At 46.0% G+C, this 26,603-nt stretch overlaps 1 protein-coding gene across 5 annotated transcripts in view; it reads left to right on the top strand.

The window, feature by feature from the left end:
- The first annotated feature begins 18,242 nt into the window (after positions 1 to 18,242).
- The window catches only part of Cap1 (cyclase associated actin cytoskeleton regulatory protein 1), a 28,412-nt gene continuing 20,051 nt past the window's right edge, over positions 18,243 to 26,603 (top strand). Inside the window, exon 1 of one of the 5 annotated variants that reach the window (XM_075946354.1) lies at positions 18,243 to 18,484. Coding sequence is in view for 1 of the 5 variants with exons in the window: in XM_075946351.1 (XP_075802466.1) it covers positions 20,375 to 20,433 (59 nt within the window). In the remaining 4 variants the exon portion in view is untranslated. Of the gene's footprint in view, positions 18,504 to 20,342; positions 20,434 to 26,603 lie in introns of those variants that run through there. The other 4 variants (XM_075946352.1, XM_075946353.1, XM_075946355.1 and 1 more) reach the window with 4 other exon arrangements.

The raw sequence follows: 26,603 nt of genomic DNA, 5'->3' as shown, positions 1-26,603 counted from the left end.
AAACTGACCAGCTCAAATGTCCTAGTCTGTGGAATGTGACTCTAAACAATTTGAATTTTCAGGTCAGTCCAGGAGTGGGCTCTGGAATTACCAATGCAAAGAGCATATGTGTGCAGGTAAATTCTGTTCCTTTTACCCTAGCATGCAGACATTCACATCCAGTCAGTATTATAACTAAGTCAACACAGCCAAATTCCACTTCCCCTGGAAGGTCTCTCAATCTTAAACAAACAAAACAAAACAAGTATAAGAAATAAACTCAGGATTACTTGATTTGTAATTTAAACGATGATGTTTGGAAGGCAAGTCTCAAGGATAAATACCAGCAGTTCTGAAAGAGAACCACACCCTGGGGACAGCAGTCTTCTGTGGGCCTTCCCGTTACTCATTTAGCTGATTAATATAATGGTCTCCTTCGTGTGCGAAAATGTGCTTCCCTTCTCCAACGAGAGACAATGCCCAGCTGGCTATGTCATTTCTTCTTCCTTGTTTCACTTATTCATTCTCTAACCTTTAGTGAACCCTTCTGTGCACCAGGCACAGTGCTAGGCCACCTGGACATGACTGTGAGCTCCGGCTCTTCTGGATCCTTCTTTCCAGTTGAAAGGTAGAAAAGTAAACACTCGGGTCTTCCAACTTCAGTAATCCTGTAGATTAGACAAGTTGGAAAGCTCCTTGTTCCACACTGGCTAAAAAGAGATAGCTAGTGGTGGACACATTTGGATCACATTTATACAGTTATTAAAAAAATAAAGATTTGATTTTGGTCATTCAAAAAGAGAGAGAGAGAGAGAGAGAGAGAGAGAGAGAGAGATACAGAAGTGATTTCTAATGCAGAAGACTCTTCAAGGTCCAGAATGAATGCAATTAAACTCCAGGCTGGGTGTGAGAGAAGACCCAGCAATGCTATCCCAACATTTGGAAATATTCTAGGGTCTACTTCAGGCCGGAGAATGCCACACAAGGGTGTAAATATCAGGAGATGGCCGAGTTCCACAAACCACTTGGCAAAGCACTAAATCAAGTGAGGTGCTGGCCAGTCAATGGCCAGACAGTATGGATTGGGAGTGGGAGTACAGAATTACAAATGCCAGGAGGAGGTGCTAGAGAGATGTCCCAGCAGTCAAGAGTGCTTTTTTGCTCTTCCAGAGGACCTGAGTAAGATTCCCAGCAGCCACATACTGGGTGGGGGGATGCGGGGGCCCTTGCAATGGTTCCTAACTTCAGTTCTAAAGGATCTGCTGCCCTCTTCTGGCCTACGGAAGCACTGCACTCATGTGCACTCTTTTCCTCCCTCCCCATATTATATAATTTATAAAACAATGAAAACAGAAACAAAGCCAGGTGTGGTGGCACACTCTTCTAATTCCAACCATCTGGAGGCAGAGGCAGGAGGATCTCTGTGAGTTCAAGTCCAGTCTAGTCTACATACTGAGTTCCAGGCCAGCCCAAAAAGGATACCTCCCTTCCAGACAAAACAAAACAAAACAAAAAGAGAAACTGTAAATGGGGAGCTTATCACTTCTTTTACTATGTATCATGACTTCTTTTACTTGTGTGCTTTTAGTTGAAATATATATATATATACATATATATAATACTATGCATAAAGTTAGATATATTTAAAAGGGAATAATGGTGATGGTGAACACGCCTTTAATCCCAGATGGATCTCTGAGTTTGAGGCCAGCCTAATCTACAGAGTGAGTTCCAGGTTAGCCAGGGCTACACAAAGAAACCTTGTCTCAAACCCTTTCCACCGCCCTGCCCCCATGCCTCCCAAAAAGCTAATTATCCTTCTCTTGCCCTAGAATTGCGTGTGTTGTGGGCTGGCATTGGTTAAATCTGTCATCTGCCCACAAGTTACGATGGAGGAGGATCCTGACCGACCCCGGGGTGTGTGGGGAGGAATGGCTGCCGTTCCTGGGCATGGGCTGTGTCTTTTTGGAAGGAGCTGAGTGTGTCTTTTGTTTGCCTTTGAAATAATCATATTATGTGAGGCAGAAGCATTTAAAAATCGTATATGGTATTTTAAAACGTGGGAAGATGTTGCTTGGCAACCCGTGGTTGGAATGCAGGGGACATCTGTTGTTTTCCTCTATCAGCCTTCTATCGCTGTCTTTTGGAGAAGCCCTTCCCCCACTGCACACTTGGTGGGGCTGTCAGTCACCGTTCAAAGCCCCCCTGGTCAAAGGATGCTATCCCATCACAACCAGGCCAATTGGAAGTTCTTCCTCTTGGGGAAAAAATAGTGGGAGACGAGAGGGCAAAACACTTGGAACTGATGTCGCGCTGTGATCTGTGTATTGGGAACTACCGACATCCCTGGATATTTTAATAGAATACTCCCCTGCCCTTTGGACATTTTCCCCAGATTGTTTTGAGTCTATGAATCGTTCACATTTTTCTTTCAACAAATATTTTAATTTTTGACGCAAGGTCTTGCTAGGTAGCCCAGGCCAGTCTTAAACTAAGGTCAGTCTTCTTTCCCAGCCTCCCGAATGATGGGACTAGAGGGCAGGAACCAAAGTTGGCTGGCTGTTCCTTCTTAAGTTTGTCAGAGCTGGTTGCTCTTGCTTGTAGCCAGAAAGCTTTAGTTCCCAGTTGCTCCGTTGGCATTAGCTCGGCTGGGAGAATACCACAGCAAAGGGGACACGCGGGTGAGAGGAATTATAATGATCGAGCTTCTCTAATATATGCGCATGGCAATCTTCTCCCCAGGCATACCTCCACAGTGTGGAAAGTTAGAAAAGCGCTCTGGGAAGACGCCAGAACTTTCTGACGCACTGTACTGAGAGCTACTCCCTAAGGTGTGCCTGTATGAGTTGGGTGCCACAGGCAGGCAAGAGAGCTCAGGTAAAAAGCATTTGCCCTGAAGGCCAGAGTTTGATCCCTGGAACTAAGCTGCGGTGGGAGGAGAAAATCAACTCTTTTGAAACTTGTTCTCTGGTCTCCACGCACGCACGGTGGCACAAACACAGATTCTGCACACATACACAGGAATAATAATGACATGCACTGTGAAAGCCTCAGGGAAGTGTCGCTGGTGCAGACTGTGGTGTGAACGGGCCCAAAAGGGGGCGGGGCACGAACAGCCTAATGTCCATTAATTGATGGATGTATAGAAACGTAAGCGCCCCTAAATGAAATATTGAGCCCCTAAATGAGTGAAGTGGCAGACGCTACACATGGATAAAGTCTGAAGGCATTGTGAAGGAAACAAAGGCCACATACTACACGCTACTCCTAACGTGAAGTGTGGAGCGGGACACGGAGCGGAGCTTGCCGAGTGCCAGGGGAAGGGACCGGAGAAAGGCTGCTAATGAGCCTGCCGCTTCTCTTGGGGGTAATAAAACTTTCCTGGAGTTTGATAGCGACAGTGGTTGCACAACCTTATGTAAAGGTACATATTATGTACTCGGGAGGGTGAATTTGATAGTGTGTGAACTATGTGTAGATAAAGAACACCAGAAATGATAGCGAGGTGATTCCAGTGCTTGCGGACTTTGGTAACACCACCCGCCGTCGTTTTCCATCAAACTGTTCAGGAAGAAGGAAAGCCTAAGGGTTTGGGGATGCAGTCAGTAGCAGCGCTCTCCGCGAGCACGCATGTTCTATATCCAGCACTGCCCAAGAGGTTATTGCTAGAACAAGATTATGGATTACGAGCCTCTAACTTTGAAAAAGCATATACAGTTCTAATTACAAATGTAACACAAAGTTCTGCAAAATGTGGGCAATGCCTGCACAGATAGTGTAGAAAGTCAGCGTCTCCTTTAACTCTACCAGAAAAATTGGAGACACGTTCATGCTTAACACAGCAATCCCAATATCTCAGGTGCATAGGCGATGCCTTTCCTTTTTACATTTATGTATCTATTTGTATATGTGAATATGTATGTGTGTGGGAACATGTGTACAACAGCACATATGTGGCAGTCCCAGGACAGCTTGTGGGATCAGGTTCCGTTTTTTCCACCATGTGGGTTCTGGGGATTGAACTTAGGTCTTCAGTCTTGGTGGCAAGCGCCTTTCCGTGCTGAGCCCTCTCGCCAGCCTTGCTTTAGTTTGAGTCTAAAATCTAAAACAGATGACAATAGCTTGTACTTCTTTTGAAAGTTTGGGGTATGTGAAGCCTGGTAGTGGTGGCGCACGCCTTTAATCCAGCACTCGGGAGGCAGAGGCAGAGGCAGGCAGATCTCTGTGAGTTCGAGACCAGCCTGGTCTACAAGAGCTAGTTCCAGGACAGGCTCCAAAGCTACAGAGAAACCCTGTCTTGAAAAACAAAACAACAACAACAAAAAAAAAATTAAAAAAATCTGTAAGGTTGCACAACTATTGTCAATACCAAATTTCAGATTTACCGTTCAGGAGGTAGGTAATTCAGCAGTCACGACTGGAGGTGTGTGGCACTCATAAAGCCTAGAGCAGCAGCTCCCGACCCTGGAAGCTGGAGCGTGCAGTTTGGCTTGCTATATTCTGGCAAATCAGGGAAGAGACGACTCAGGTGGGAAGTGGAGCCTGTCTGTAACCCTCACAGCCCACACGCGTATCTCTGATTGCCAGCTAGGCCCCATGTGCAAAAGGCTTCTCACCTGTTCAAAACTGTCATCTGAGGACCAAGCAGCAAACATGCAAACATGTGCACGGGGGTGGGGGAGGGGCATTTAATAACCAAACTTTAAAGAGAAAATTACTCTGGCAGAGTTTTTATCATCTAGGGCCTATTAGGGCAGATTAGATGAAGTGAGGGAGGCCTTTGCCCCTACCCTCCTAGAGGCAGGAAGTAGACTGAGCAGCCTAGTCATTCGTAAACTTAGTTTCCCTTTGGAAGAGAAGGGATGATTCCGGAGGGGGCGACTGAAAGCCCAGATGTTGGAATCAAAGCCACAGGAAGTGACCCTCAGACAAGAGAGAGGCCTAAGGTTTCAGGATTGTCTTTGCTCCCAGTTTGCTCTGTTTCTGAGGGTACTATTACAGAGGTTACCCCATGCCTTTCCGGTTTGTGGAAGAGGCAGAAGAAACCTGTCTGTTCAGTTCACTGTGTAAGGAAGGGCTGTCCATCTAGGAGGCAAACCAAGGAGTATTATGATCGACTACGTAGGAGATGACGGTGGCGTGGAGCGGATAGCTGGCGATAAAATGACTATGTGATGAGACTCAGAACATGTCTTGAAATTAGAGCCCACAGGCTTCGTTGGTTTATAGGAAATGATACACAGTGGGGTGAGGCATTGGATATGACTCAGCAATCTTTACCTTGAAGAACTAGGTACTCTGTGATTCCTTAAATATTTTACATATTCCCAAGTACTGAGACTAAAGGTGTGCACCACCATGCCCAGCTAGGCTTATTTATTTTTATGTGTATGAGTGTTTTACCTGTGTGTATGTATGCACCCTGATCCGTGTGCCTGGTGTTCACAGAGGCTAAGAGAGGGCGATGGAGTCACTGGGGCTGGAGTGACAGAAGTTGTGAGCTGTCACATGGGGATCAAGAACTGGACCCAGGTCCCCTGAAAGAGCATCAAATACTCTTAACTGTTGAGCCACTTCTTTAGCCCCTCCTCCATGACTCTTTTGGACCGTTCCTTTTCAGATGAGGATTTTACTTACTTACTTATTTATCTATTTATTTATTTATTTATTTATGGTTTTTTGAGACAGGGTTTCTCTGTAGCTTTGGTGCCTGTCCTGGAACTAGCTCTTGTAGACCAGGCTGGCCTCAAACTCACAAAGATCCGCCTGCCTCTGCCTCCCGAGTGCTGGAACTAAAGGCATGCGCCACCACTGCCTGGCTCAGAAAACCAAAAAAAAAAAAAAAGTAAAGATACATCATTTTAGATTTATGATCTTCCTTGCAAGAGAGTCCAAAATCAGCTAGGCAACGTTGGCACGAGCCTTTAAACCCAGGCCGAGACAGGAGGACGACAGATTGAAGCCTTGGCTAAGGAATGAGCTCAATCAAGATCAGGCTGAGCAGCTCTGTGAAGGTTTCACAGAGATACGGGATGGTGGCACTCTGGCCACCAACCCCTGATCCACCTCTCCAACCCCACATGTGGGTCTTTATTTGATCGTCATTCTTGTTAGTCTGGTTACACTGCTCTGTCAGATTGGCCAGAATTAATTTTCCCTAACGTAATTGAAAAGAAAAGCTCAAATAATACCATTGCAGAATGAAATTTAATTCTTTAGTGGGAGATTGCCACCCATCTTTGGGTCAGAAAACTCTGGTTTCGATTTTAGACCCTAAGTTGACTCAGGTCAACTTTAGTTTCATTGTCTGAAAAAGGGATTAACCCAAATTTTTCAAAATTAAAAACAAAAACTTCTATATATTGAAAGACTCAGGAGAACAGGATCTCAAGAAGTCTTAAGATTTCAGACCTAGAAGCTTCTTTAATATTGAAGGTTACAGGACTCCTTGAAGCCAGAACTGGCAAGGCTGCCATCTTGTGGCGATTTAAGTGTGTGCTAGCTAACGTCATTCCCAGCAACTAGAAGTAGAGCTCTACCTAAGTAAATCAGACACTCCAGAGAGAAGCTGAGATAAAGATAACAATAAAACAAAACAAAACAAAAAAAAACAATAAAACAAAAAACAAGGTTGCGCCATTACTGGAAAGAGCAAGAAATAAAGGGGATTTTTTTTTTTTTTTTGGTTTTTCGAGACAGGATTTCTCTGTGGTTTTGGAGCCTGTCCTGGAACTAGCTCTTGTAGACCAGGCTGGTCTCGAACTCACAGAGATCCGCCTGCCTCTGCTTCCCAAGTGCTGGGATTAAAGGCGTGTGCCACCACTGCCCGGCTAAGAGGGGATCTTTAAAAATGAAATCCTAGGGCTGGAGAGATTGCTCAGGGGTTAAGAGCACTGACTGCTCTTCCAAAGGTCCTGAGTTCAATTGCCAGCAACCACATGGTGGCTCACAACCATGATGAGGTAATGAGGTCTGGTGCCCTCTTCTGGCCTGTAGGCATACACACAGACAGACTATTCTATACATAATAAATAAATATTTAAAAAAAATGAAATCCTAGCTGGGTGGTGGTGGTGTGCCTTTAATCCCAGCACTGGGGAGGAAGAGGCAGATCTATGTGAGTTTGAGGCCAGCCTGGTCTACAGAGTAAGTTCCAGGACAGTCAGAGATACACAGAGAAACCCTGTCTCAAAAAACCAAAATAAAAAGAATGAATCCTAGTACGGCGATGACGGCCCACGCCTTTAATCCCAGCATTTGGGAGTCAGAGGCAGAAGGATCTTAGTGAATTCAAGGCCAACCTGGTCAACAGAGCAAGTTCCAGATCAGTCAGGGCTACACAGAGAAACCCCGACTTGAAAAACAAAATAAAAACCCAAAAACAAAAAAATGAATCATCTCATCTGCTCAGAGAGGTGGTTCCTTTAATCACAACACTCCAGAGAGAGAGGTTAAACCACCTTGGTTTCCTCTGCCCTCAGGCTCGGGAGGGTGTACTCCTCATCAGCTTTCTCAGGAGTTGAAATAAACTTTGATTGTTTACTCTTAAAACAAAACAAACAGTCGGGCTGTGGTGGCGCACGCCTTTAATCCCAGCACTCGGGAGGCAGAGGCAGGAGGATCTCTGTGAGTTCGAGACCAGCCTGGTCTACAAGAGCTAGTTCCAGGACAGGCTCCAAAACCACAGAGAAACCCTGTCTCAAAAAAAACAAAAAAAAAAAAAAAAAAAAAAAAAACAAAAAAAAAAACCCAAACTCAAACAAAATACCGTCCCAACAACAATAACACTTATATCTAGTAGGGAACTCTGAAAGGGGGAAGAAACAGTTGATTTGCGATCTCATCTGCTCTGGAGAGGTGGCTCAGAGGTTAAGAGCACTTCCTGCCCTTGCAGAAGTCCCAGGTCCCAGCACCACAAGACAGCTGGATTCCAGTCAGCAAAGGACAAGAGATTCAATTGCGACAGAGCTTCTCCAGCTTTAAAGGATGACTGGGAAAACAGAAGTTGCCAATGCTGATATAGGGCAGTGCACTCCAGAAGAGAACTTTACCTGTAACTCAGGGTCCAAAGGAGTCCACGTCCTCTTCTGGCCTCCACAGGTCCCAGACACACATGTGGTGTGCAAACAAAATCAGGCATGATGCTCATAAAACGAAGTCAAATGTTTCCTTCGTCCTGGGGATTTCTCTAAAGGGTTCCTTCTCTGGGACTTCCCATCATTCAGTCACGAAGACTGTCTCTTTTACTTCCTTTCAGCTGTCTGGCTTACTGAAGCTCCAGGTTTTAAAGGGAATCCTCTCCTTCCCTTTATGGTCCTGTTACTCTGTTGTCCATACATTGTACTTTTCTTTTTAATGCTGTTTCATCTCAGCATCCATCATGAGACCATGATCCAGGCCCTTTCTCCCAATAAAGTGGTAGTCCAAAAGGGTAATTAATGTGTTAGCTCCTTTTCCCTAACGAACCAATCATCTGTGCCCTGCCTCCATGCAACACTGAGGATTGAATTTAGGACCCAGAGTAGGCCAGAGAAACACACACACACACACACACACACACGCACGCACACGCACACACACAAAGGAGGGAGAGACAGAGGGGGATGTATGGATAAAGACGGATTCGGTCCACATATGACAAACTCAGCATTGTCCCAACCTGAAGCTATGTAGAATGCACTCTACTGGATTCAACAGAAACACAGGGATATGTGCTATGGCAGGAGTGGGGCTTTTAGGACGTGGTATGCCTATTTCATGTCTTCTTTCTGTTTTCATTGTTGAATGAAGACGAAGAGAGTATAGAATGGACAGGGGACGCGTGCAGTGAAAAGCTACTGACTGAGGCCTTGCGATCAGTCACTGGAAAGTTTCTTGATATGCTGCTTAATATTTACGCATTGGACCTAACTCTGTCCTCCTTCCCTGGTCCCTTACTGCAGTTGTGGCATATTGGAGTGGCTCACTTTAAAGTCCATAGTTGGCAGAGCATGAAGGTGGGGGGGGGTCTTTTTTCTTTTTCTTTTTAGATTGTTTTTATTGAGCTATACATTTTTCTCTGCTCCCCTCCCTTCCTCTCCCCTCCCCTTCTACCCTCTCCCATGGTCCCCATGCTCCCAATTTACTCAAGAGATCTTGTCTTTTTCTACTTCCCATGTAGATTAGATTCATGTATGTCTCTCTTAGGGTTCTCATTGTTGTCTAGGTTCTCTGGGACTGTGAACTACAGGCTGGTTTTCTTTGCTTTATGTCGAAAAGTCACGTATAAGAGAGTACATGTGATATTTATGTTTCTAGTTCTGGGTTACCTCACTCAATATGATGTTTTCTAGATCTACCCATTTGCCTGCAAATTTCAAGATGTCATTTTTATTCCACTGTGTAGTACTCCATTGTGTAAATCAACCACATGCTCTTTATCCATTCTATGGTCAAGGGGCATTTGTTTCCAGGTTCTGGCTATGACAAACAATGCTGCTATGAACATAGTTGAGCAGGTGGGGGTCTTTATGGAACTGGAAGAAGCATGAACATTACCTGGAGACCCTGGACTCCTTGCTGGATGAAATGCTGGAAGGGGCTTTGCATTGCTTCCATTGTTAGGGTAGAAAGTGGGTGTGGGACATGCTATTGGATTATAAAGGAATTGTTTGAGGTCTTGGGGGTTGTTTTAGTTTTTGCACTGTAAGAATAGAGAGAAGGGTGTATGCTGATGTGAGGCACTCAGAAAGGTTTAGCATATGTACATCTGTCACTCTGATGGGGCCGTCACCTGCATCCCCTTCACACTGGCCTTGTGCTGCTGTCTCAGACTGCTTGCCAGAAACAACTGAAGCGGAGAAAGGTTCACTTTGGATCACAGTTTCAGAGGGATCTTAGTCCATCACAACAGAAAGGGACAGGAATGTGCTGTGGCCATCACAGAGGAGGGATCCCATGGCAGAGCTGTTCACAATGGCAGCCACCCAGGCGGCAGAGAAGGCAAATGAGAACCGTGGGTGAGCAGGACCTTCAAAGATAGCCTTCTGGTCATCCATTTCCACCCGCCAGAACCTGCAACTGAAAGGCTCCATCCACAGCCTTCAAAATAGGGCCACAAGCGGGGACCAGGTATGCTCAAAGGGAGCACCTGTGGAGGCACATTCCAGATTTCAGTCATAGCAGGCGGTTATCCCACGTGTGAGGGTCTGAGAGCAGCTGCCTTCTACTACCAAAGCTGACACTGCTCACCGTGGATTTCCTAGTGCACTAGGCCCAACCAATTCCACTCTCTTTTAAATGGACTTTTTTTTTTTTTTTTGGTTTTTTTCGAGACAGGGTTTCTCTGTGGCTTTGGAGCCTGTCCTGGAACTAGCTCTGTAGACCAGGCTGGTCTCGAACTCACAGAGATCCGCCTGCCTCTGCCTCCCGAGTGCTGGGATTAAAGGCGTGCGCCACCACCGCCCGGCTTAAATGGACTTTATTTGTATGTATGTGTGCCTCCTTGTCTGTAGGTACACACATGTGTACAGGTGCCCATGGCGGACAAAAAAGGCTGCTGGAGCCCCTGGAATTAATTATAGGTGGTTGTGCGCCATCCAGTGTGGGTGCTGGGAACCGAACCTGGGTCCTCTGTAAGCGAGCAAGCGTTTTTAACCACGGAGCCATTTCTCTCGTCCTTTAATTCTCTCTTTCCACAGTCAGCTGTAATTACTGTTATTTAGTGGGATGTGTATTTGGAGGTTGGAGGGACACCGCTACATGTCACGGTACACATGTGGAGGTCAGGGGACAACTCTGTGGAATCAGTTCCCTCCTTCCCACTTCTGTAGGTTCCAGGTACCAAACTCAGACCACCCAGCTTCTGCAGCAAGTATGTTTACCCACTGAACCATCTCTCTGAGTTCCCAAAGACAAATGAGTTCAAGTGAGTTTGAGTTATCTGACCTGTTTGTTTAAAGACAGAATTGCATCTCACGCTAGCCCGGAACTCACTTTGTAGCCCAGGATGACCTTGAACGTCTGACCCTCCTGCCCCCACCTCTCTAAGGCTAGGATTAGAGTCGCGTGCCAGTATATCTGGTTTAGCAGTACTGAGGATCAAATCCAGGGCTTCCGCCATGTTAGGCAAACACTTTACCAGCTGGGCTACCCCTCCAGCCTGACAAACGAGGGGAGAAAAGACAACACAGAATTTGTGAGTGTCCTGGCTGGTCAACTTGGCACACAAACCAGAGGTATCTGAAAGGAGCGAAACTTAACTGAGAAAACGATGCCATAAGATCCAGCTGTAGGGCATCTTCTTAATCAGTGATTGATGGGGGAGGGCCAGTCCATGGTAGGTGGTGCCTTCCCTGGGCTGGTGGGCCTGGGTTCTATAAGAAAACAGAGGGAGTAAGCCATGGAAAGCAAGGCAGTTATTAGCACCTGTTTATGGCCCCTGCAGCAGCTCCTGCCTCCAGGTTTCTGCCCTGTTCAAGCTCCTGTTCTGACTTCCTTCAATGATGAACTGCAATGTAGAAATGTAAGGAAAATAGACCCTTTCCTCTTCACCTTGTTTTTTTGGTCATGGTGTTTCATTGCAGCCATAGAAACCCTAAGACAGCGAATGAGAGGTTATAGCTATGGGCAAGAGGGCTCAGGGCCTTTGGGGAGGAAACATTGTGTAAACGAAACTCAGAAAGGTCCCTCTGAGAGACAGGGAAGCTGAACTCAGCTCACTGAGATATCTCGCTATGGGACCGGAAACAGGGTCTGCGTTGTGGGTTCTTGAGAAAACTTCAGCTTTCCAATTTCAGACACTGCCTCTTCTTCTCTTTCCTCTTTCCTTAAATATGATAAGACAGCTTCGGCTGCTGCAGCTTACTTGCAGCTGAAGGGGTAAAGATGGGAGTCAGTGGGGGTGGGGACGCACATGCCTTTAATTCCAGGACTCAGAAAGCAGAGGCAGGTGGATGAATTAATTCCAGGTCAGCTAAGACTGAAGCATGAGACCCCGTCTTAAAAAAAAAAAAGTGGCAAGGGGAGGGGTCAGAAGATACTGGCTTTGAAATTGAGCCATTAAAACATTTTTTAAATGCCATTGCAGCCAGGTTTTCTGTTATTTGTGGGCAAAGCATTTCAGACTCCTAGCTGATTTGCTTTGGTCTAGGAGAAATCTTTCTGGTGAGACGGCATTGGCAGTTCTGGAGGCACCGGCTGTGTGTTGACACTTCAGATCCTATTTTGCTCTCTGGTGGCCTTCACCAGGGGCACAGACAATGGGTTCTTTGTTCTGAGTACTAGCTGTTAGCATTCATTGTTTCCTAAGACCCAACTGTTTTTATAACGGTATAAATTTGCTTTCTTAATTTTTATCAGCCATTTCAGCTGGGTATGAATTTCCTTTGTGGAGGTTAAGTGAGGATAATTCCAAGATCACACAGTAAGTAGCAGATTCGGGATTCATTTCCAGGTCCGGGTGACCCCGAAGTCAAATTTTAACTATCACATTTCATCCTTGCTATTTCTGTTGGCAACTCCTAAGTGTGGCCGAGGGTGCCTTTTCTCAGGCTGCAGCCTGCCCCCCCCCCCCCCCCCCCCGCCTTAGGAAGGGGAGAAGGACGGCAGTCTCCCAAAGACTGTTGTCTGCCGTCAGCCTCTCCTAGGAGAGGATACAGGATCTGCCCGGATGCTGCAGGCGCTGTGCCAGGCTACACAGATCACAGATGCACCCAGTCCTCTGAGCCAGGCTGCAGGGATCCACACTGTCCATGAGCCAGGCTGGGAAGAGCTCCAGATGAACTGTCAGAATTCTGGGTCTGAAACCCTGAGAGATAAGGAGGGGACTTGGGTACCCAGCCCTCCCCAGACAAAGCGATTCTGCAGACCTAAAATGTGCTGAAACCCAGCCCCGACCCCAGCAAAAAAAGAAAAGAAAAGAAAAGGAAAGAAAGAAAAGAGGTGATAATATATGCAAAGAGTGAGGGCAATTCCTCTTTGTAAACTGATCCACCACAAGTCTTTCCTCCCTTCCCCCACCCCAGACTAGAGTTTAAGTTCTCAAACTCAAAGCCTCCAAACCCCCAAATCCTGTTCTGCTCTCGCTTGCCATCACCAGCACCCCAAGTCTCAGGGCCACCTTCCTACCCTTTTCATTTAGTCAAATTTTTTCCCCATAAATATTTATTATCAATTCTGTGCCAGACACACAAAGAATTGCAAGGAGAAAGAAACCAACAGGGGGGAGAAAGACATTCAAAGATAATTGCTTGCGCCAGCATTTGGGAAGCAGCGGCAGGTGGATCTCTGTGAGTTTGAGGCCAGCCTGGTTTATATAGTGATTTTCAGGCTAGGCTGTGCTACATAGTGAGACTCGGTCTCAAAACAAACAAGCAAGCAAGCAACCCACCCCTCCAACAATTAGGATTATAGTGCTCACTGAGGAGGAAATGTAATATTAAGTAAAAATATACACGCAATGTCAGTCCTTCCAGCTACTATAGAAAAATGCCTGAGACTAAGAAATTATTTTCTAATAGTTTTGGAGGTTGGAAGTCCTCAAGCTGTCTGATAAAGTCCTGCTCTGGGCTGCTGAGATGGTTTCTTGTTGCCAAGTCTTTAAAGGGTAGAAGATAGGAGAGCAAGTAGGCAGAGGTTTCAAGCCTTCCAAAGGCATCAGTGCCATCCATAAGGGCACAGTTCTCAGAGCCTAATCATATCCTAAGAGGTCCATCACTTGCTATTGATGAGGATTGTTTCTATGTGAGTTTTAGAGGAATTCCAGTGGTAGCCCTGGGGGACCAAATGTACTCTAAAGGATCATATTCATCTATCCTCTTTCTATCCTCATGATCAATAATCCTTTCATAAGAATGGTATATTGGTCCGGGTGGTGACAGTGCACGCCTTTAATCCCAGTACTCGGGAGGCAGAGGCAGGTGGATCTCTGTGAGTTTGAGGCCAGGCTGGTCTACAAGAGCTAGTTCTGGGACAGGCCCCAAAGCTACAGAGAAACCCTGTCTCGAAAAACAAAACAAACAAAAAAAACCCAAAAAACATTATTTATATATTTTAAGAATTATGTGCATGTATATATATCTCTGGGTATGTGCATATGAATGCATGTGTTCACGGGGGCCAGGGATGTCAGATACTCCTGGAGCTGGAGTTACAGGCAGTTGTGAATCACCAGATATGGGTGCTAGGAACCAAATTTAGGTCCACAAGCGCAACTCTTAACTGTTGAACCATCTCTCCAGGGCCTGTCCTCTTTAAAAAGAATAGAAATGATCAAGTTATTATCATTGTTTTGTGTGTGTGTGATGCATATGCTTATGTGTATGCATGCCACAGAGCCATGCAGAGGTCGGAGAACAGTTTTGTGGCGTTTTTCCCCTCCCACCCTTCTGGAGGTTCCAGGGATAGGACTCAGGTCACCAGGTCTCTGCAGCAAGTACTCCTACTCACTGAGTCACTGTGCTGGCCCTCTTTCTGCCCCTGTCTCTCTGTCTTGCTTACTTGAGTCCGTGCTCTACAGCACAGTGATAAAATGCAACCGAATAGCCCTCCCATTAAAGTCCATCTTGCCAGTGGGGGCACAGCCCAGGACTGCACTGGACCGCAGCAAGTTCTGCACGTTCGACTCTGGTTTAGCCTCTTCGTCCAGCCATGTGTCGAAGTCGTCTTCTTCAGGAACTACTCACCTCATCTTGGCCGAATTCCGGTCTCCACTGTTTTACTCCTCCGCCTTAGCTCAGGAAATGACACTTCAGCATCATCCAAGGCACTTACTAAATACGTGCTAGATGTGAGCAGGCTGTGGACAAGACATGGTGGCCTGGGCGCAGAACAGCATCAGTGAGAAAAAGAAACCTGGAAGCTACTGTTCTATCACAGTTGTGGAACTTGAAGAAAAACCATAGCGCTTGGTACATAGGAAGAGCTGAATACGTTTCCTTCAATATCTAGACAAACATGCGATGGGTAATGTTTTTATTCTGTGACTGGACTTACAAGTGCATGCATCTATGTATGCATTCCAAACAAGCTGTAAGTCGTGTGTTCATTTTCTATAATAATCTTAGAAAATGACTTCAAGCCGGGCGAAGGTGGCGCACACCTTTAATCCCAGCACTCAGGAGGCAGAGGCAGGCAGATCTCTGTGAGTTCGAGACCAGCCTGGTATATAGAGCTAGTTCCAGGACAGGCTCCAACGCCACAGAGAATCCGTGTCTCGAAAAACCAAAAAAAAAAAAAAAAAAAAAAAGACTTCAAAAAGGTCCTTGTTTCTATTTCTCATTGCAACCTCATGAATTATCATTTCAGTTTAGGTAAGGAAATGGTCTTTCACTTATGTATGCATTATGCATGCATGTATGTGGGCGTACATGCCATTCCAAGTGTGTGGAAGTCAGGGAACAACTTTGGGAGGTGGTTTTTCTCCTTCCACCTTTTGTTTTCTTTTTTTTTTTTAAATGTTTATTTATTTAAAATGTACACAATATTCTGTCTGTATGTCTGCAGGCCAGAAGAGGGCACCAGACCTCATTACAGATGGTTGTGAGCCACCATGTGGTTGCTGGGAATTGAACTCAGAACCTTTGGAAGAGCAGGCAATGCTCTTAACCACTGAGCCATCTCTCCAGCCTCCTCTCCTTCCACCTTTATGTGGGTTACAGGCATCTTCAGGCATGCATAAGCACTTTTAGCCCATGAGCTGTCTCACTGGCTCTGTTTATCCCTTTTCTTCCTCTTTCTCCTATTGCTCTTAGATGTATGTATGATCTGCACATTTTTTGCCCCTATTCAAGAAAGGGATTTAGGAGGGTGGGATAGATTGGGGGGAGGGGGTGTTGGGTCTGAGCTTCATACACACTTAAGTTTAACCTTTTAAATTTTGTTTTGTTTTGTTTTCAGATAGGTTGTTGCTATGTAGCCCAAGCTGGCCTCAAACTCAGAATCCTCCTACCTCAGCTTCCCAAGAGCTAAGATCACAGGTATGCACCATACCTGCCTAATCTTCTGATGCCAAGACAGTATTTCTGATCAGGTGGTGGTGGTGCACGCATTTAATCCCAGCACTTGGAAGGAAAAGCAGGTAAATCTCTGAGAGTTCAAGGGCAGCCTGAAAACTCTGCCTCGAAAAAAAAAAGAGTATTTTTGGTTAAATACACATATATACTTTTAAATTAAAAAATATTTATTGACCAGTACACCTTTTAATTCTAGTACTTAGGAGGCAGAAGCAGGCATATCTCTGTGAGTTTGAGGCCAGTCTGGTTTACATGGTAAGCTCCAGGCCAGCCAAGGGTAGGAGAAGTTGTCTCAAACAAAACAAAAATTTTATTTATGTGTGGGAACTGAGGGCACATGATTTAAGTCATCAGACTTTGTAGCAGGTGTCTTCACCCCACTGATTAATTTTTCCAGTCCAAATGTATTTGTTTGAGATAAGGTCTCACTGTGAATCCCTCGCTGGTTTGGAACTCACTATGTGTATCAGGCTGGCCTTGAACTCACAAAGGTCTATCTGCCTCTCCTTCCTGAGTGCTAGAACTAAAGGTGAGAGTCACTACCCCTGCCTCCAAAATGTACATTTTTTTTTTTTTTTGGTTTTTCGAGACAGGGTTTCTCTGCAGCTTTGGAACCTGTCCTGGAACTAGCTCTGTAGACCAGGCTGGTCTCGAACTCACAGAGATCCGCCTGCCTCTGCCTCCCGAGTGCTGGGATTAAAGGCGTGCGCCACCACCGCCCGGCCAAAATGTACATATTTTAAATATACACTTTGTCAGTTCGCCATGTTGTCATTTTTTCCTTTTTTTTCTTTTTTGTTTTTCGAGACAGGGTTTCTCTGTAGCTTTGGAGCCTGTCCTGGAACTCCCTTTGTAGACCAGGCTGGTCTCGAACTCACAGAGATCCGCCTGTCTCTGCCTCCCGAGTGCTGGGATTAAAGGCGTGCGCCACCACCGCCCGGCTTCATTTTTTCTTTTAAATATACTAGGATCATAGAATTGGGAGAGGCCAGTAAGGTGTCCGAATTCAGGCCCCTAGTAAAGGGCTCAAATCAGGAATGGAACCCATGTGTATCTAGAGCCAGAGGCATCTAATGCCTCAAATGATTCCAGATCGATCTATCACTGGGGTTAATTAAACTCATTGGTTTTAAGAATCAGTTCTATCTTCCCTTCAAAGTTCCAACATCTACTTTGTGACCTTGGCAAGTTATTCAGCTTCCTCCTTTGAAATTCCGAGGATGTAATGGTACCTACCGCAGAGAATTGCTATTAGGATTAAATGAAAATGGTTTGAGCACTCAGCACAAGCCTGGCATGAAGTCAGCACGCAGTAAATGGTAGCTATTATTACAAGAACTGTGTTTATTGAGTGATTGACTCTGGCATATAACACCTGCATTCAACTTGAACATGGAGCTGTCAGTCACTCAGTCTAAGGGGTAAGAACCCTAGCACAGCGCTCACTAATTTTTTTTTCTAGAAATAAATCTTTGTGGGAGGATAATGACCGGTTGGGAAGTGTTAAGTCCGGAGAAAACAAAGACGTGACATCCTGTCTAAGAAGCAGGGAGGCGAGGACTGCCCAGCAGGGTACAGTTCTCAGTGGCACATGAATTCATTAGCGGGCACCTGAGAATACGTAGCCTGGGGCGAGGACGCCTCAAAAGCAAGATTTTTGAGGAATGGGACAGATCTCTAATTCTGCTCATTTCATTCTCAGGGACCACACCCCGCTGGATGGGAGGAAGGACTCCAAAGCCTCGGGGCGGAAGCTTTCAAGCGGCCACAGACCTGACCATCTATGGTCACAAAGCACACAGAGCAAACAGGAAGTGGGGGCGCGAGTGGAAGGTTTTCTCCACCTTCCCCGCCGTAGCCACAGAGCCGAGCAAGGGTGGGCATGCCCAGACGCTCAAAAGCCGAGCCTGCTACGCTCAGCCTCTGGGAGTCCAGTGCTTTTCCGCACCACAGACAGGGAAACCAAAGTTTGTACGCCCAGCGAAGAGTGGAGCTTGGCTATGATCCTCACCACCAGAGGCTCTGGCTCTCGGAGCCTTCAGCGTTACTGTTGTTCCCTGAGCCGCTTCCGGAGTGAGGGCAAAAAAAAAAAAAAAAAAAAAACAAAAAACGGACCAGCCTGAGTCACCGAGCACAAACTGACAGGAGACTCAGCCACTCATCTGTCCTCCTTTGCGGAGGCGGGGCTTGGCCAGGGACTTCTGATTCTCATTGGTCCGGGCTTCGGGGCGTGCCCAATCTGCAAACCCGCCCCTTCTCGTAGTCGCCTCCGCCATGGAGGCGGAGCCCTTCCCCAAGTGCTCCTGGGCCGGAATCTCTCTCCGGTGGCGGGGAATGAGGGCGGAGTCACGAGCCGGGTGGCCAAACTTCTTCCTCTCTCCCGGGCTAGCGTTTCAGCCGGTGCTTCATTTCCGGTGGGGGTGCCGCGCCCAGTGAGGGCCCGGAAGTGGGTCGCGCGAAGACCGCTGGGCGGTTCTTGCCGGAAGTGGAGAGCGGCTGATCGCAGTCCGGAGGTGAGGCGGAACTCTTAAGGTGAGGGTTGGTGTTTGGATAAGGATTGGGGTGGTCTTTGGAGCCCACCCGTTCCTGGTGTTGGTAATGGCCTTGTTAGCCTACTTGTGTATGGGGAGCCCTGTAGAGGGGACCGTGGTTCTTCGGCGATCTCGGGTTCCTGGGTGCGGTCTCTTGAGGTGGGGCCGGGGTAACAGAATGAGCCGGGAGATCCGAGGAAGCCACTTTCCTCTCGATTTCGCAGCACTGCCTACAGCCTCCGCTGAGGCTGGACTCTGCGAGACCTTAGCATTTCATTCTGATCGGGTCTCATTCCCATTGCACGGATGGGTAAATTGATCTCGGAGAAGAAAAGAATCTGATTTTAGAGAGATTTCCAGTTTCGGGTCCTTCCTACGTTCATTTCTTTGGAACCGCTCTAACTTGGGGTAGTCTTTCGATCTGGGCAGCTGCAGGTTAAAGGCTACCTGCTTTGTGGAACTAAAAAATAAATAAATAAATTTTTGGAATGCCTGTTTAAAATAGTAAGCCCTGCGTTTACTTTCAGAGAGCTCCCCTTGCTCTTAGACTGCCGCTATTAATAGGAAGCCAAGCTTAACTTTATGGGAGGTGCTGTCTACTTCTGGATCCGAAGTCAGATGGTTCAGGTTGGGTCTGGCTCAGTCGTCCGGTGCCTGTAGCCGTAGGATTCCTTATTTAACTTTTTTTAATGCCTTGTTTCGCTCGTCTTTCACGTGGAGGTGTTTGATCTCTTCACAGGACTAAATTCAACAGATAACAAAATTGTGTTTATTCTATGTCAGCAATGCGGAAGTTTGGTCCAATACAGCTTTGAAAAGTCTAGTCCTTGCCCCCGTGGAGTTAGCAAGGCAAAGCCGGTTAAGAAGTAGTTATAGATGTGTTGAGGGAGCTGTGGAAGGACGCAGCAGGAGAGTCAGAAACACTGTGGAAGATGAGATGGGGCTGAGGATATTTTAAACAGAGGTTAGTATCAGAACTGCCCGCTGTAGCTCTTTGTACTGTTCCCCTTGAAGGGAAGCTCCAGGATGAGGCCAGACGGCACATTCATCATTCGCTGAGAATTTATTGGACCTTACTATGTGTGAAACACATTAGTTGAGGCACTTAGTCTTTGTAGCTAGGAATACACTTGTGGGGTTTACAGCATGGGAAGGGGCCAACAAATCAAGGAGAGCTGAGTGTGTGCACTGTGTGAGCACAGAGCTGCTGAGAGCATAGAGGAGAAATATCCGAGCCACACTTCTAGGCAGAAGTGGAGGACTTAAGTCTTTCAAGATTTCCTTAGGCATATAAAGAACCTAGAAAACACATCTCGAGGCAAAGAGTACTATGGGTACTCTATGGGACATAGAGACCTGAGCCTGTGGAAGACAGTGACCAGTCAGCCTTGCTCAGTTCCAGTGCTACTTTGGAGAGAATGAGAGGTGCTGATCACGTTCTGGAGGCTCTTGGAAGCATGCTAAAGAACTGGATTTTAGCCTGGAGGCTATGAGGGGTTTGAAGGGTTTTCTCACTTGGCAGAATGGGAAGGGACCAGACACTGCTTAGACCAATATGTAAAAGATGCTGCCATGTCAGGACTTGAACTAGAGAGGGGAAGTGGAAATGGCCAGGAGGGGTTGTGTTTAGCAGTTTCAAACTGGAGTCTCAGCCATATGTAGTAGTGCACGTCTGTAATGTCAGCACCTGCAGTTTGAGGCAGGAGAGTCACGAGCTGAAGTCCCGCCAGGGGCAGATATCAAGGCTGGAATCCAGAGAACTGGAGGCTTGTTATTTCTAGGCGTGAAGAAGTAGTTATAGTCTAGAAATTGTTGGTATTCTGGCCTAAGGAACCGGGTGGTACCATTCAGACAAGGAATGTAAAAGGCTCGATGGAAGGAGGACTGAAGTTGTGGAGTGACCAAGCAGAACAAAATCCGGAGCCTCCCAGGTATTTGTAGTTCAGCCAGCCAGGCCAAAACGTCTCCTATGGTGGTCCAGGCAGAGCACGCTGCAGGAGTTCAGGTGTGGGGGCAGCAGCGGGGCTGGTCTGTACTGCTTAGAGAAGTACTCAGACCTGGAGTTGGGCAGAAACCGGGGCTGGGGGATCTGCCAGGTTGTTAGGGGCTTTCGGTGTCCAATCCGAATGGGTTTGGGTTTTAGTTTGTGGCTGTCAGTTTGCTGGTTGGATGGGTCAGCTAGAAGAGCTTTCTGTAGTAAAGTATTTCCTAGTCTTCCGGAAATACTTCAGAGATCACCTGAGTATAACTGATGACTCAGAGAAGTTTAATAAAAATGGTAGCAATAAAATACTTTAAAGTATCGCCTAGCCTTCAGGCACTGTAGACTCCCTTAGGGCATCCAGCTCTGAGGAGGCAGTGTTTGAAATGTTTCCATCCTGACTGGGACCTCTTCATTCATGTTCTTCATAGTGCATGCAACTTTTAGTTGATTAAAAAAAAAAAAAACAAGCTGGGCGGTGGTGGCGCACACCTTTATTTTATTTTATTTTTTTTTTTTGGCTTTTCGAGATAGGGTTTCTCTGTGGCTTTGGAGCCTGTCCTGGAACTAGCTCTGTAGACCAGGCTGATCTCGAACTCCCAGAGATCCGCCTGCCTCTGCCTCCTGAGTGCTGGGATTTGGCGCACACCTTTAATCCCAGCACTCAGGAGGGAGGCAGAGGCAGAGGGATCTCTGAGAGTTTGAGGCCAGCCTGGTCTACAAGAGCTAGTTCCAGGACAGGCTCCAAAGCTACAGAGAAACCCTGTTTTGAGAAACAAAAAACAAACAAACAAACAAAAAAAACAGAGACTGAGCCTTTAAAGTTACGACTTCTTCATTTCAGTTTTCTGTGAGACAAGATTCATTGTGCTTAGAAAAGCAAATACAGAGTGTTACTGGAAGTTAAACCCTTTGGTTTGAAATTTAATGCCAAGGTTTGAAATCTGAGGGCCATATACTTTATCTCACCCAGTGGTTGTGATATTCCTTTAGATACCATCATCAATTTATCTGTTCCTGCCATTCCGCTTTCTGCACCAGAGTGAGTCTTTGAAAATTCTTTAAAACGAATAGTTTTTTTAGCCTCTGTCCATTATTCGCGTTATTATTGAAAACTTCACATCCCAAAGAATCAAGTCTAAATTCCTTTTCCAATTTATGGTGTCTCCACGACTAGACTCTTACGAGTTGTGTTGTGCTGTGCCATGTTGTGTTGTGTTTTGGAAGTGCTGGGTATTAGTCTGGGCCTTGCGCTCGCTTGTCTACCACTGAGCTGTAGCCGCCCCACTCAGACACTTACCTAAATTAATATGCACACTTGACTTTCTAACGCAGATTAGCATTTTATGTGAGTCATTTGTACTCCCTTATGCTTCTTATATTAGAACAGTTTTTTTCAGCCTTGGCACAGTTGACACTCGGGGCCGTCCTATAAAGATGTTTTGGCAGCACCCTTGGCTTCTATCAATTGCATGCTGGTAGCACTTCCTCAATTGTGACAACCAAAAATGTCTTCAGACTTTGCTAAATGTTCTATGGAGGAAAGAATTTCTCCTGGTGGAGAACTGCTGAAGACAACTCCGTAGGCGCTGGTGAGATGGCTCATGATGCAAAGGCCCTTACTGCTAAGCACGGCCACCTGAGGTGTATTCCTGGGACTCACGTGGTGGGAGAGAACCGACTCCTGCAAGCTGTCCTCTGACCTCAACACATGCACTGTAGCATGTGCGCACCCACACAATACATAAGTGTAATAGACAGCATAGCTGTGCTTTCTTCAGGGGCTTCTTTCCTCCGCTTAGGGATCTGAGGAGGCTCTGTAGCTGCATTGAGCACATTATAAGCATTTCGTACTCTGGAACGAAGGAATCACTTGTTTTCATTGAGGCACCGGAAAGTTATTGTGCTTTCAAGAAAGTCCTTGGTTGTCTTCAAAGAACTTGCCACCCTCCAGGGCATCCCTCTGTTTCAGTTATTACTTTTTTTTAACATTTATTTATTTTATGTGGATGTGTGCCCAAGTGATGTATGTAAATCACACTCTTGCTGCTTGTAGAGGCCAGAAGGCAGCACTGGATCCCCTGGAGCTGGTTACGAACAGTTGTGAGCTGCCTGATGTAGGGCTGGCAACCTCAGGGTCCTTTCTGAGAGCAGCAAGTGCTCATAACTGCTGAGCCATCTCTCCAGCACCCCAGTTGCATCTTTGCATAGAGAAAGGCCAATGATTGGCAGGTGCTAGCAGCAAAGTTTGCGTTACTTACCTGCAGGTTAGCAGGTTTGCCTCTCCCAGTGCCATGGCTATGTAAACTCCTGCTTTGTTCGTGTTCCTACTGCTAGCCTGCTTGGTCTAGAGGATGGGGATTATAGAGCTGATAGGCTTGTAGTTCTTCTGTTTTTAAATTAGTATAACTTCAGCACTCACCATGAAATTATTTCTTCTTGATATACCATTATATAAGCCCAATTAAAAAAAAAAACCAGCCAAAGCTCTGAAAATATTCCTCTGCTACAGTGCAGCTTTGTTTGCCTTCTATTACCAGACATGTGCCAAACTTTTCCATTTGGCTGGAAAATAGTTGAAATGTTTAATGGAAGGAATAAGCAGCCTTGCTATTTTTGTTTGAGGTTCTTTTTTGGGGGGAGAGTGTTTCCGTTCTTTTTCCTCCAGAGGCCGTTACAATTCCTATATTTAAGTTAATTAGAGACTTAGAATCGCAGATCTTCTCATATCTCTCGTTGTAGCTGAATCATGGCTAAGGATGGATTTCATCTTTGAATCTATCTTTATATTTGTGAACAGGGAATGCTGTTCTATTAAAGCAACCATCCAGGCAGAAATCAGCAGTGTGGTTGTTCGCTGTGCAGTATAAACAAGGAGGTAACAAGGGCCTGCTGAATGTTCATAATACTCTTCTCAGGGTGAGGGCGAGGGGGCCCCATAGCCACACAGAGTTGTCTGTTAGCCCCAAACACTGAAACAGCTGGTTCCCCAGTCTGACCGCAGCTCTCGGCGATATTACCCGTTTCACCTAACACTCGTGGAGTCTCAGAGGACCATGGCAGGAGGGAATAGGAGACAAGCCCTGATATTGGGTTGGATCCCTTCCCTCCCTAGAAGATAGGCCTTTCTTTTCTCTTTTAATCTAATCCTCAGGTGGCAGTGACTTGGGCACTAAATGTCATTGGTATCATCAGTGAAACCAAAATCTTAGGGAAGAACAGTGACTCCTCATTTCGGTTAGATTTAGATGACATCTTTACTCTGCAGAGTCGATTCTTTGGTTTCTGGGTTAAGTCAGCTGGCTTAGTTAGGGCTTCTATTGCTGCGACAAAACTCCATGACCAGAAAGCAAGTTTGAGAGGAAAGGGTTTATTCTGTTTCATACTTCCAGATCATAGTCTATCATTGAAGGAAGTCAGGACAGGAATTCCAATGGCAGGAGCTGGGAATGAATGGAGGTCATTGAGGGGTGCTGCTTACTGGCTTGCTTACCATGGCTTGTTCAGTCTGCTCTCTTAGAGAACCCAGGACCACCAGCCCAGGGATGGTACCCCCCCACCATGGGTTGAACACTCCATCAATCACGATGGATCTTATGGAGGCATTTTTCTTAATTGAAATCCTCCTTAGATAGCTCTAGCTTGTGTCAGGTTGACATAAAATCAACCAGCACACCAGCCTGTAGGTAGGTATCTCCTGTTAGCATGTCTAGAGTCTAGTCCTAAGGATTTCTGTATTGTTAGGGATAAAAGAAAATAATATAACTTTGTGGTAGCTTGAAAAAGATGTCCTGAGAGATAGTGTTCTCCCTCATCCCTTAATCCCTTTTTGAAACAGTGTCTTACTCTGTAGACCAGCTGGCCTCAAACTCGGATATCAGCCTGCCCTGCTTCCTGGTGCTGGGATTAAAGACGTTCTCTCTCTCTCTTTTGGTTTTTCGAGACAGGGTTTCTCTGTAGCTCTGGTACCTGTCCTGGAACTAGCTCTTGTGTAGACCAGGCGGGGCTCGAACTCACAGAGATCTTCCTGCCTCTGCCTTCCGAGTGCTGGGATTAAAGGCGTGCGCCACCACCGCCCAGCAATAAGTTTTCCCTCTTTTTTTCATTCTAAAAAGTGATACTTTTTTTTTTAAAAGTTTTGGAAAAAAAGGAGAATTTGCTGAAAAGTCCCTCACCGTAATGTGATAGCCACTGTAAATCTTTATTTGTTTTTCTCCTCAGTGTGTTCAGCTGCTCCCCATAACCAGGAACCTCGGGCGCAGTCACTGTTCATGGGTACATAAATAAATAGGTAACCCTGAGTGAACCTCTTGGTGCGGCCACTTCCACTGCATCGCGATAGTTCCTTTCTTAAGATGAAGTCTCAGCAGACTTACAGAGGAAAGTCCAAGGACAGCTGGGTTATTAGGAATAGAGGCTGACTGGACGGTTGCTTTCATTTCCGTTTTATTTGAGTTGATGACTTAGAACTCCCACGGGACAAAGTAGAAACCATTTCTTAGGCCTGGCTCTGGAGTTGTGACCAGAGCTGCTGGAGTAGCCCAGCCTGTTGCCTTCTGTATGAGTTAATGAGCAGCAAGAAGTTGTTGGGATGAAGAGGTTGAGAGTTTTCTTTTTTTTTTTTTTTTGGTTTTTCGAGACAGGGTTTCTCTGTAGCTTTGGAGCCTGTCCTGGAACTAGCTCTGTAGACCAGGCTGGTCTCGAACTCACAGAGATCCGCCTGCCTCTGCCTCCCGAGTGCTGGGATTAAAGGCGTGCGCCACCACCGCCCGGCAGGTTGAGAGTTTTCGCACGAAGCTCAGCGGCAGTATTTGTGTAGCGTGTACGAGGCCAGGCGTGGCTTCTGTCCCCAGTACTACAAAATGCAGAATGAGGAAAAAGATGCAACTTCTGCAAGAATCTCTAGCCATTTCTAGTTTTTCTTGGTTTCAGGCCACAAAAGAAATTGCTGGAGAATCAAGCTCATCGTTTCCTTCTGCTCTGCATGGTGATGTCATGAAGTTCTTCTTGCCAGTGACTTGTAAACATTATCTCCAGCCTTGATCCTTTCCCAGGCCCTCTTTCTAAATACTTACCCGACATTTTTATTCAGAAGCTTCGCCTTCTCTTCAGACTCCGTACATCCAAAATGAACATCATCTTCTGGCTCTCACTAGAACCGGATAGAACCTGCTACTGCCTTAGCCTCATCATTCTGAGCCCCCCATACCTGTAACTCTAGACTGCCTTTCTCTCCCTCCTCTGAATGCTGTTGTGCTTTCAGTCAGGCCCACGGTCACCCTTGTTCTCTGTCTGGTTCCTCTTGTCAGTGTGCCCTCCGAGGGCAGAGCTGAGAGCAGTGGGTGGAAACTGCAGGGAGGCAAGTTTGCCTCCATATAAGGAATACTTTGAGCTGTTAAATAGAATGGCTGTCTCAGAAGTCTAGGCTCTCCATCACTGAAGGTGCTTGGTCAGAGGCTGCCCAGCTAATTGCTAAGAACATTGAAAAGACTGTTCTGGCATCCAAGGTGATTTCTACAGTGACTTTTAATCAAGAGGCGCTGATTCTATGAAAGCTTTCCCTTTGGGGCAGGGAAACTATTTTAACCTTAAAGAAAAATATCCCAGCCCTTAATTTAGGTGCTAGTTACCCAGTTGCCTAAAGTTTGTAGGCTAATTGATGGTTTTCATTTAGTTTGAATGCCCAGGCACCAATTACTGTAGGGTTTTTTTTTTCCATTGAAACATCATTTATGATGAGTTGGGCATGTTGGCACGTCTTTAATCCCAGCACTCCAGGCAGAGGCAGGTGGATCTCTGTGAGTTTGAGGCCAGTTTGGTCTACATAGTGAGTTCCAGGTCAACCAACACCACATAAGACCCTGTCTTGAAAAAAGAAAGAAGGAAAAAAAAAGAAATCTTTTTGTATTAACCTTTTTTTTTCCTGAACAGCTAAAAGATGAATAATCTTACGAACTCTGTTTTTTTCTCTTTCATTCAAATCCTGTTCCATTTACCACATAGTACCTAGAAATACTTTTCTTTCTTTTATCTTTTTTCATTTCATTATTATATCAAGCCAGACACTATCTGACTTTCCCTGGATATCTGACCTAGCTTGCTTAGCAGCCTTATTTCCAT

The sequence above is a fragment of the Microtus pennsylvanicus genome, chromosome 13 (genome assembly GCF_037038515.1).
Source record: "Microtus pennsylvanicus isolate mMicPen1 chromosome 13, mMicPen1.hap1, whole genome shotgun sequence".
NCBI lineage: Eukaryota > Metazoa > Chordata > Mammalia > Rodentia > Cricetidae > Microtus > Microtus pennsylvanicus.
The sequence above is the reverse complement of the archived record's forward strand: the minus strand, read 5'-3'. Positions and strand labels throughout refer to the sequence as shown.